This window comes from Nipponia nippon, unplaced genomic scaffold, assembly GCF_047370975.1.
Source record: "Nipponia nippon isolate SJK-2023a ecotype South Korea unplaced genomic scaffold, ASM4737097v1 scaffold_1, whole genome shotgun sequence".
Lineage (NCBI taxonomy): Eukaryota > Metazoa > Chordata > Aves > Pelecaniformes > Threskiornithidae > Nipponia > Nipponia nippon.
The window spans coordinates 26,079,193-26,091,837 of NW_028262290.1; the positions used below are offsets into that span (position 1 = coordinate 26,079,193).

Consider the following 12,645-nt stretch of genomic DNA (forward strand, 5'->3'; position numbering starts at 1 on the left):
ATTACAGAGCCACTATTTAGTAGGGAAAAAAACCCCAAACCAACGGTAATTTTACCTAACACCTCTCAAACATTGATTATAATCAGATATATATTTTATACAGATATATACACACATAAAATATATACACATTTATATACACCTATTTATGTACACATCTAAATATAAATTCTATTATAGATAATAGCATATTCTGTATTTCACAGCTGGTAACCATGGTCTCCGTTTTGGATAAAGACAGGGAAGAGTACACAAACACCAACAAATATTTCATGGTGCCAGGAATCTCCATTCCCATTTCAGCTAAGCAATCACAAAGCCTGGGTGCTTGAAGAATTCACGGATAAGCTTAAATACTCCAACATCACCGCATTTCATCTTTTTAAAATTAAGCTTGATTCCTGACTGGTCTAAAAGGAAGCAGTCTGATGACTTGTTCAAACCCATTAAGAATTAAAGATGTAAATACCTATTTTTTAGGTGCTGCATGACTGATTTTTGGAGAGCACTTTATCAGGTATTTTTATCATCTTTAGAATTTAACTGAAATAATGTCAAGGTTTTCATGTCATTACATGGTGAATTATTACAAAGCAGTCTGCATTCCAAGACTTCTCTCCTACTAATAATATCTTCTAAAATGATAGAAGGCTCCAATATATGTAATCACGATCTGTAAAAATTCAAGACAGATGATACATTAGTTGATTAAAAAAAATCAGTAAGCATTTGATATTGCATAGCAATTTATTTCCAGGTGACGTGCTTGCCGTAGGAGGATCTTTAGGGAGCAAGTCGGAGTTCAACAGTTCCGTATGAAGCACCTCGTATTTTGCTGCGCCTCCTTATACTGTTGTGTCTCAACAGGTCGGCACCGTCAGCACGGCCTATGGATCCTGTCTGAGCAGGCTGCTAATCCTCAAGAGCCCTAAGAGCATTTACGCTGCCCCGTCAAGACAGGTATTTGAGCTATGCTGTGCAGTCCTCACTTGACTGAAAATTGCATATGCAAATAATACAACAGAATACAAAAGTCATTTTATTACCGCAACGGAGGAAGGAGGTTCATTCACTATGAACTACATGGTTTTTGTGAAAGGGTATTAGATTTCTCAAAAGAAAGCATAAACTGCTTTGTGTCCCAAACAATCCATACTTTCTGCACTTGGCTTTTATTACAATTTTATTTTTTTTTTTCACAGAAAAAGTTTATCACAAGAGAAAAATATTTACTGTGTATACATTATTTTGATAAAAAAAAACTGTCCAAGACAACAAACAGGATAAAAGGAATTGGATTCCTTAGGTCTGTTATGAAATACCTGCACATAGATATGTCCATACGCCACATATATGACTGCTAAATGTCACTGTTAACAAGTAAAGCACCACCAGTAATTCTGCATTATTGCAGTAACACAGTTTGAAACTTTGAAAGGCATTAAACACCCACCTCTTTTCCATCAAATAAATAGGTAACCTTAAACATCACTTGAAAGGCAGAATAACATACATTTAACTGCGCTGAAGTTGAAAACGTTGCCAGATTAATTACACAATTAAACATCTAGTTGAGGTACCAAACAATTCAGAAGACCTTTAGGCATCGCTAGCCCTGCATTTGGCGTAGTGAGAGTGCAGCAACACAATGGCGATATTTTCTTTTAGCTGTACTGATGATGTAGAAATGATTACTAAAATAACACACGCTGCATGTTTTAGAATTTTTGCTTTTTCCCCCACCCCCTAAAGTTAAGTTTTAAAAAGAGTACTAAAGGCATGATTATACAGATTTATGTTGAGGTATTATTTCACATGAAATATTGCTTGTGTTGGAATAAACTCAGCTTTTCTTTCATCTCTAATACCATCGTACTCTACAGTCCACCTGCCCATCAATATTTAGGAGATTTAGAGATTCAACCACCATTAGAGGTAACAGAAGTTACTCATTGTGTCTCCAAATCGCAATAGTAAAACAGACATCTCTAAATGCAAATACAACACGCGTGCCCACACATTCACACAAACAGCCTACGCTTTCTCCTGTTCGATTTTTGGTTAAAGAATACAAAACACGTAGTTAACGGCAGTCATTAAGAAGTGTTTCAATGACAGATTACAATCCCTACGACCTGATCTTGCAGCTCCTATTCATGTGAATTGCATGGGAAAGCTGATGAAGGGTCACAAGATTTGGACATTTGCAGGTGACTTAGTAAAAATAAGGTGGTAAGAACAAGATTTGGTCCCTAGCCTTCTACCTTTCAGTAAAGAGCAATGCCACCAGAGCAAATAGTTTGAAGAATTTTCAATGCCCGTTAAACCTTTTGGCCCTCTTTCTTCTATATTTGTGTATTTCCTCCTTACCCTCCCGAACGGAAATTCTATTTAAGATTGTATTGTATTAAATTGTATTTCCATTTACTTTGGAAGAAATAAAACCCAGTATTTTTTTAAATAATATGAACAGAAGCTTATGTTCTGAAATGCCTTTACTTAATTAGTCTCAAATATCTCCTGCCAAATCTATCAACTGAGTTCAAGTATGTGGTAATTCAGGAAGTGAAAGAGCGTTTTTTTAAGATTAAGACAAAGCTGTACCTGTCAGTTTAGCTGTGGTTTAATTAAACTTTAATCCACAAGTCTAATGGTAACAGGTGAGTGCCTGAAAACACTAGACTCAATTTATTCTTTCCAGGTAATTTTTTTGCATTTACTAAGATCAAGCAGATCAGAAATTGGAAATGTGAAGGAGGAAATAAGCCAGCAAAATAGCAACACCAATTGCTATGCAAATTCTCATTCTTCCCAGTGAAGAGCTGTTAATCAGACGGCTGGCACCCATCCTCGCTGCACCACTGACTACACAAGCACCCTCAGAGGCTGGGGTATTAAGACACAACGGAAGCTCTAGAAATCAGAGGGATGGGAATTTAAAAAAAAAAAAAATCTTCACAAAAAGAAACACCAATTGAGTTTTTTGTTTGTTTAATAAAAGCTCGCAAGGCACGTTTCAACTGAATTGCAACATCTATAGCAAAGCAGATCAAAATTCGCAAAACGTTCCCCTAGCCCTTTCAGGCAGTTAAACCTGTGACCTGGTTGAAAACCAAGCTAGGGTTGTGTCTACAAGTCTGATGTAATTATGCTCTATTGTCCTTATCCTTGAGGGGTATCATGAAACTTACTGTTCCCTTTTCACAGAAGGTGGAGATTAGAATAGACAATAGTATTTTTGCTAATCCATAGCTGGATAAGAACTTCAAGCTTATCATTTGCTTTGTAAGATATGATTCTTCCCGTCACTCATTTTAAAATTGATGCCTTTTTACTGGAACACGAGCAATGTTTCTCCCACGTAAAAGGCTCCTTCTGCTACTTAAGGCTGCTGTGCCAATGGTGCTGCAATACAATTTTCTCTAATATAAAAAGCAAGATAAAAATCTTAAATGATTCTCCTAAAGCAGAATCAATCAAAGTATCAAGAATACATCTTAAAAACTATGACAAAACTAATAATAACAACTATGTCACAGTTCAAATGAAGTTCAACAGGTTCATTTAAACATGTATAAAGGCCAACGTGCTACAAGATAGTTTTCTTTAGATGTATGGATGACCTTGTTTGTGTTTTTCTTAACATGTGTGCTCTACATGTAAGTATTCAAACTACATCCTATGTGGTAACTAATTTAATACATACAGCATTGCGGTAAAACACAACAGGTAGTCAAGGATAGTTAAATATTGCATCTTGGCATGGCAGTCTAAGGCACAAAGCCGTAAACTATGCGACTTCATCCACCCAAGTGCAGTTGTAACCCTGAAGTTTGCTACCTGGAATGCCTTATTGCTGTTATGAAATGGTATTCATGAACGATTAACTTCAGGCGAGTAAACGACTGACACACAGACACGCAATTCCTTGACAGTAACTCAAACAAACTGAAATTGTTAATAAAGGAACTCTAAACTTAATTCCAAATATTACATCTACAGCCATACTAGCACATACAGAGAAGGTTGCTGCAGGCCTGCAATAGCTTAAGTTAATACACTAGCTTCTGTTGCTATCTAGTAATTGAAAAGTCTGCAACAGTCCAGTGCAGGAAAACACACGCGCTTGTGCATAAGCAAATAAATGCAGGCTGCATTTGACCAGAGACACACATACACACTGTCCTCAACACAACGACTGTATCCCCAGAAAGGATATTTACTTTTAACTTGTAACTCAGTTATTCTGATAAATGTTTCTCTCAATGATCACATCCAGTATATTTGATGGATTTATCTGAACATTGGTTTCAAATAAAATGGATAATTTAACATCTTGTCAAGACTCACAGGCCTAAAAATATAACTGAAAGTAACAAATAGATTACAGAAATGTTGACTTTTACAACAATAAAGCTTTTTTCTTTTAAATCACTCCAATAGTGATAATAGGTTTTAAAAAAATCTCAGCACTATCTGTTAGTGTAGAGTAAGCACACGTGTCTGCATAGAGCAGGCAGGAATCACGCGTATACACCAACATGCTGCAGTTCCCAATAGCTTCAGAGTTAAAATCTCTGAATTTGCATTTTATCAACAAGTGCAGTAAGGATCGTTTTGCAGCTTTCATTTGCAGAATGGTTTGCAGATTTTTCAGTTGCAGGTTCATCCTATTATGCCAGATCCTTCATTAAAGAATCTGGGCTCCAAAGAATCATTCCCACATGCCTGATAGACTGGTCTCTGGGCCAGGTGTTACAAGAATCCATAACTGCAGGTAACTCCTAACGGGTGAATAACCTCTTCCAAAATTTACATCCTGGCTTTTTGTCCAGCTACACCTACAGAAGCAAAGTTACCGTTACCTTTTGTTGGATTTTTCCATTCACAACACCAGGATTAGGCCCAGAGTTGGAATTAAAGCATCATTCTCTTGAAAGCATATCAGCCAGCAACAAACAGGATGAAGAGATAATTTGTTAAGAAAAATAGTTGTAGAGGCAAAGGGGGTGATACAAGGAAGACAAATTTTAGAGGGAAGCAAGATTGCAGAGTACTTTCCCAAATTTTCAAAGATCTCAGTGTAGTTGCATAATTGATATAAAAATAGCTATGAACAACTGTACCATTATTTTTTAATGGTGGTGATTATAGTGCTTTAAATTACAGTTATGGCACTATCTTAACATAACTGTCACATAAGAAGTTGAATGAAATGAATATCACCCGTCCCTCCCCATACACACACATATACACCAGCACGCACATGGAGGGGGTGACAGAGAAGTGCAGAAGTCTCAGTAGCAAACCTAGTTGTCCTGCTACACTTGTCTAAAAACAAGTATGGCATACTGTCGTATACTGGCCCATTCTGACAGCTGCTAAGACACACATGTGCATACGCACGTACACATTTAAGCATGGAAAAACCTTGAAGACAAGTTCTTTCCAAACTGAAGGTCTGACCTTGTCAACTCCTACTGCTAGGTCTAAGTCCAAGCACTTCCACCAACAGGTCTCCAACAGCGTAGAGGTCAGTGCCGTAATCTAAGGAAGCGTTGTTCAAATAAAATCTTCCTTATTTGATTTATACAAACACTATAGCTACACATAAGATGTATGAATGTGTGTTTGATAAACATACAAGTGTTTACAGTGGAAGACAGGAAGAATTAAAACAACAGAAAACCAAAAACCCCAAACACTTACTTGAAAAGACTCGGGATACTGATTGCTTTCTTGCTAGAAAATACAAGCTATACGACTTAAATGAGCTCTTTAATTAATTTTTCTGCATTTACTGAAGTCTACCCACATCAGCTCTCCAATACTAAAGTTAGAAATCGCATTTACATGAAGATTAAGATGGTTTATAATGGGAAGAAAAATGCAAAAATGTGGAAGACTGTCACGCTTTGTAGAGACTGTAAAATTAACAATTTTTCCCGTTTCCTTCAAGGATGGTATCTGTGTCCGTTGATCCGTAGTTCAGAGAATTCCAGTTTGGTAAAATAAAGTTGTCAATACACTGCATGTGCGCACATGTATCTGCAAAAATAACTTCCTTGATCAAAAGGAACTTTTCCAACTGAATTTCATTCACAATCAATCCTTGGAAAGAAGCTCGTATGCTTTTTCACGACTGGAAGGATATCACAGTGTTGATTCTATATACAAAGTAGGATCTATTCCAGTATACCCGAGTAAAATAATTCACATATGGAGAATAGTTCATTTTGATTTCATGACAAAATCGTCCATATTTTGAGTAGGCATAACTGTCACCTTCCTCACAAACCACCTGTCAGAAAAGAAGATCTAATTAAAATACTGAAGATAAGTGGTTACAGAACATAATTCTGTACATTTAATTTACTTCTGTATTCTGTAAATTTCATTTACGATAGACATTTAATTTCCATGCTGTACAATTCCAATAATCTGAAAACATATTCCCCTATAATTTGTTTAGCAATCTAAAATAACCTTTGTGAATTAACACCTTTGTCAGGATAGCAGACATTAAAATCACTGTACCACATTCATACAATGAAGAACAACAGCAATGGAAATTATCCACATGCCCCATTTACCCAGTACTGCACACAGCATACCACCTATGTAGGGAAGGAAATTCTCAATTACCGTTTCCAGGCCAAATAAGTTTGACATACCTAATAAAGACTGAAGACACACACATATATCACCCTATAAATTCCAATCGATTGATTTGGAAGCAAATTGCTTGTGCGTTTTAGCATCTACTATCTGGTATCCTTGAAAAAATCCCTTTGCTACTCCTTCTAATGGCACAAGTTTACATGGGTTTAAAAAAAGGCGGTAAGACAAATTAATGGAGAAAAATCTGTCGGTGGCTACCAAACACAAAGATATCTCCCTTGAGCTACAGTCCTTCAGCAACAGACTGCTGTCTTGCCCTGTTAATAATCATATGCTCTCAGCCAGTGTCACAAACAAGATATCGCACTAGGACTATAGGACATAGTCCAAGCTAGAAAGTAATACTTGTCTTCTTAAACACAGCAATTTGGAAAATACATCCATAGACCTGTCAACAGCATAACAGCCTGTCCACTGTCTCACTTACTTGCGGAATAAGTAAATGCTGCAGTCTCCAACTACATATGCACTAGCTTCCACTAGTTTGGAAAGTCTTGATAATCTTTCAGTACGCCTTAGACAATTTTTGTTAGCAAGCAAACTGAGAGTTTTGTTTCAAAGCTTCCTGAGACAACACACTATATCAACTATCAGGAACAAATTATGTCAACTTTCTGAAAAAAATACTTTATTTCTGTTGGCCATTCCAATATTTTTTCTACAACTATCATTTTTAGCATCCAAACCAGTACGGACTCAGCCACAGACAGGAAGCATAAGTGATGTTCATTACTATCCAACCAATCTTTTTCTAAAAACATTGCACACTCAGTTGCCTACACTTAAATGTATATAGCAGTTGTTTTGTTACAGATTTAGATTACAGACATTCAGCAGAACAGATTTTAACTGAAACTCTAATCATGAACCTTCTTTTCCCCTTCTTAATCTCTCCACTATAAATAGGATAACCTTTGTCACTTCAACAATCCTAATTACACAAAAATAGTAAATGACCGGTTTTGGGTACTGACAGTGTTTTGTGTGGCATTTATCAAAGACGGGCTCCTTGCATTGGATGCTGTCTTTTGATGTTTTTTTCCCCTCCTTTGATTGAAATTATAATCGCAAGCAACAGCCGCTCTGAAAAGTACTGGGAAGTGTTCCTTAGTATGAGCTCCTGAACAATTGGGTGTTAGGAATTAAAGGAGGAAGAAACTCATTCTGATCTATGAATCAAGCAAAAACTTAAAAACCTGACAGTAAAACTGTGCCGCTGAAGTTAGGATGCGATCAGGATTATGTGTGAGAGAGAGGCATGCAGAAAGCATGGAGATGAGAAATACAGGGGTATGAGGGAACAGAATCCTGAAATTGTGGTTAATTGTTCCAGCTGACATCCTAAGTGTGAAGAGGGAACAGGAACATGCAAAAAACAGATCTGAGAAGAAACTGAGAGATAACGTGCTGATGCCCTCTGAGGCAGGGCTTTACTGCTTTTGTAATAACCTCTTCAGGTGTTACAGTCTTAAACATTTATAGATAGTTAAATGGTATTTAATGATGGCGGTTATTCATACACACACACTCTGTTATGGTTACAACATGGAATAATCATGGCATACATGATTTTAGCAGCAAGCCAAAGAAAGAAAAAGGACAGATTTCAGCAATGGTGAGGAAGTTAATAGAAAAACAGAGACAGTTTATCCTCCATGGATAAACTGGCCAGGAAACCTACAAGTGAAACTGACACCAGTTGGAGATTCCTGGGGAAATTAAAGAGTAATCCCCTAAAAACATATCACACCCTATAATTACTCCTCCAAATGAAAGCAACTACAGAAATTAAATGACTGCATTACAAGTTCTTTTGAAACGTGTATCATTGAAAGTAGAGCTTATAAAATACCTACCATAGATGAACAGCTTGGATTTTTCCCCAAGAATGGAATATATAACTATATACAAGAAACATATGTATCCTCCCCGTTTAAAAAAAAAAAAAAAAAAAAAAAAAAAAAAGCATTCAAACCAAGGATTAACTTGGTATAGTTAATACACAATAGGCTGTACTGTCAAGCAGATGCTTAAGTTCTTTTTCTTAGTCAGGAAACCAACCAAATGAAGCTAACCTGTGATTGCTTAGAAGTAACCGGTGACTCCCTCTCTCCTGTTGACCTGAGAATAAGCAACCAAACCCTAAGTGAGTTTAGGGCCACTCCTGCCTTTATAAAGTCAAAACTTTTGCTGGAAAGTTCCCAGGAAGCAGATGACCAAGTGGTAATGAGATCACTTTATAAACCCCATCCCATTCCCTGCTTCAGCAGCAAGAGCAGCACTATAAGCGTTCAGAACAGACACAGCATGGCAATGACTGAAGTAACAGTCATGGATATCTTTGTAACTCTACAGTTTATTCAACGAATCTTTCTACCCACTATGGCTTAAACTATCTATCGGGGTGCTAACTTATCTGCAAGACTGAAATGAACAGACTTGTAACCTCATCACTACCAAACAGGCTGTACTGAACTGAATGCAGGCTGGTCCTCATCCCAGGCAGAGTTTTAGAAGAACTGACTTTATCAGTTTTAAAATTTCATCTTTAAAGCTAGTAAAGAATGCCCTCTGAGGCAGGGCTTTACTGCTTTTGTAATAAGCTTTTCAGGTGTTACAGTCTTAAACATTTATAGATAGTTAAATGGTATTTAATGATTGGCAGAAAAGCAGCACAACTAGATACTAATGTATTACGAGGGATTAGGGCAGGTAAAGAATAGTAGGGGGTAAGAGTACGGGTGTGTAAGAAACAGACAACCCAAAACTTAATTGATCACTTTTTAAATTTATAAGTCTTTGTCTACATGTCAATTACAATCAGAAAAACAAGATCAGCATTATAAGAAGATTTCTTTTTGAATGAATTATTTATGCATTCAAACATTCATTTTTTCTTACTGTTACTTACATGACCATTAGCAATATCCAATAGATCTTTAACTCTACATCCTCTTACAGGTCCCACTTCATTGCAAATTGAATCTTCAATAACCAGAAAATTGGCTTTGTAAGATGTGAGTATCTTATAAATATCTTCTGCTGACCTCTTTGAATAAATCTGATAAATCTATAAATTAAGAAAACATATTCATGCAATGCAAAAATCAGTGATAAATTAAATACTTGGGGAGGTGGTATTTGGAATGCCGCTCACATGCGGTGGGAGTGGCACCAAACAAATAATTTGCATTGCCAGGTGGCCTGGGAGTCACAGAAGAGCAATGCAAACGTGTGTGTCATGAGGAATGTTACAAGGTCATCTTCTTTGGAGCATTAACATTTACAGTACGCCCACACATCTCAATCAGGCACTTCAGTCTTACATGATGGAACAGTCTATAAATCACTGATAGTACACACACATTTATGGAATTAGATACTCACATTTTCATTTCTTTTTAGAAGATCATCATCATTATATAAAGGCAAGCTCGACACCATCCATCCGGTACAAAGCTTAATCACACCCATTAACTGTGGGCTGCCTGCAAACACAGCAGCCACAGGAGCCTGTCGTCTGCAAAAGCAACATCAACATACATGTCTGAGTACAGGATGCATTTCTCAAAACAAAGTTTTTAATTTTAAACACTGTGTGAATCTTTTAAGGTGCTATGGTGTGAATTGGAGTGCATGAAGATATTGTTGGAGGTCTAATTACAATTGGTGTTAATGCTGCAGTGGCAGTAGTTCCCTTGCCAGGAAAAGCTCAGACCTGCAGCAGTTTGGAGTTGGCGAGGAAGGTCTCCCGCTGGGGCAAGGGCTGATGGCCATGCTCCTCTCCTCCTTGCAATCCATAGAGCACCATTCAGAGTGGTCCTGGAATGGATCAAACTATTGCTTTTCTGAATGGTTGCTGACTTGTGACAAAACAACCTTGGGAGGGAGGGCAGGTAGAAGGAGAAACAACATATGTTATCTTGTAAGGGAAAGATTCGTGATTATTTTCATTTGATCTCTAGGACCATGTATTTAATCGCCTACGAATAAGTAGTGTCATGATATAGAATAACATCTACAGTAATTATGTTTCTGGGTTTGGTTTCATCTTTTGACTATTTGTGTTCCTGCATTAGTGAAAGAAAACAGTCATTGTCACATTTTATTACAGACTTTGGGCAACTTTTCCTGCAGAGAAAATTCAAAATAAATTCATTTTATCAGAGAGAAAATTCTAAGAAAATATACTATAATAATGACATTCAATTAAAATTCCAATATGGATATCTAAGTATATCCTTAAGAAAAAAAAAATCCTTATTTTCATTAAAAATATGAACAGCTGCTACAAATAAGGGTAGTCAAATTGCTCTTAGCTGAGTGAATCTCAATGCAATTCACCATGATTAATTATGTACTTGAAGTGTAATATATGCAGACTAATGTAAAAGCCATTAGGTACTTGGCATTATTCCACTTGCTGCCTTGAAGAGCTACAGCAGTGACAAACAACATACACTACTATTAACAGAAAGAAGAAATTGGCTGGAACACCGTAATTACCAGCCTTGTCTTTTCTGAAGATGAATAGGTTGACATTAAAGACTACATAAACACAAAAAATAATATTCTAAAAAAAAAAAAAAAAAGACAGTTAAAGATAAGTTATCTGAACACATGGGATCTAACTTTCAGAGAAGTGCAGATCCTAATGATATAATTCAAAGTTAGATTGAATGAGGCCAGAATCCAGTTCTGAAACTTTTGGTGAGAAGAAAAATATATGTGTGACAATGACTTGACTCGGTATTAGCTATGCATATGGCTCAGTATGAACTATATAACATAGCTCAGTATTTGCTATGCCCTGCCTAGCCAGACAGAGAAGAACCTTTCCAGCCTTCTGGTCAAAGGGGAAGTCTGAATCATACATGTTGCACTGCATGTTTCTTGACCGGTCTCTAAATCCTTACATTCAGACATTTCATTTTACTGGCTCATGCACACAAGAATTTCAGTGTTTCTGTCCCCTGTGGAATTACAATCAACATGAATCCCCTAATCTACTGAAAAGTTAGCGTGCGAAGAGCAAAGCACTAAGATGTCCACCTTTATTTGGAAATTGGGTCTAGTAATGATATCAAGCATGATTTGCTTGTGTGTTTCAGGATCTTCTCCTCTTATAATCAATGATGAATTCCTGTTTCTTTCCATGGGAGTAATACCAAACTTAAAATACACATTTCTCCTCCCTCTACATCATGTAATGACTTAGCAAGGGAAAACACAGATTATTAATAGCAGTAACTCCACAAAATGCTGAGACAAAAACACTCTGACATAAAGAAGTAAAATAGAAATGTAGGACTTCATACTTACTTTATCCATGTCATGAGTTCTACTGTATCAGGATCATAGAATTCTTGTAGTTCTGAAAGCTCTGTCATTATCCTAGGGAAAAACTGATGGAAACATATTTTTGGTTACTTACAGTTAAAAAAAAAAAAAGAACCTATAGAGCATCTCATTATATTAAGGCCTTAAATAACACAACAGAAATGGGTTTCATCTGAGTTTTCCCTCCTGATTGGTATTTTTGCGTGAATATTTTGTGAAACACACTGTTTATACTTATCTGACAGCAGGAGACCTTCTCCAAAATAAGTATGTTAAACACAAGGTCTCATCTCTATTCCTATTTTATTAGAATACTTATAATAAAAAAAAAAATTAAAAAAACCTCAAGAAACTATGTGGCAACAACACTCATCAACTTCAACTGGCCTTACATGCACCAAAACCATAGTTCAGGTTTTCATATGCAAATACATATAAATAAGGGCACTGAAGCAAGAAGCTGACAAATCTCCCATGGTAAACTTGCTTGAACAGGAGGGGGTTGGACTGTTGTGACATGATGGAAAGGTGCTATGCAAGCGGGGAAGGAGCTATGCAAGTGGGAAAGGACAGAAGAAATTTCCTAGAAGAGTATTATGTGGGTAATGTGTCCTGGACTTTCCT

At 36.7% G+C, this 12,645-nt stretch overlaps 1 protein-coding gene across 8 annotated transcripts in view; it reads right to left on the reverse strand.

The window, feature by feature from the left end:
* Positions 1-586: 586 nt before the first annotated feature.
* The window catches only part of DPY19L4 (dpy-19 like 4), a 34,776-nt gene continuing 22,717 nt past the window's right edge, over positions 587-12,645 (reverse strand). For 7 of the 8 annotated variants that reach the window (XM_087749713.1, XM_087749672.1, XM_087749723.1 and 4 more), the window contains 4 exons: positions 12,004-12,086; positions 10,069-10,201; positions 9,593-9,751; positions 587-6,301 (listed from right to left, as the gene is read on the reverse strand). In XM_087749713.1, coding sequence (XP_087605839.1) covers positions 6,137-6,301; positions 9,593-9,751; positions 10,069-10,201; positions 12,004-12,086 — 540 coding nt within the window. In that variant the 3' untranslated portion in view covers positions 587-6,136. The remainder of the gene's footprint in view (positions 6,302-9,592; positions 9,752-10,068; positions 10,202-12,003; positions 12,087-12,645) is intronic. The other variant, XM_087749691.1, reaches the window with a different exon arrangement.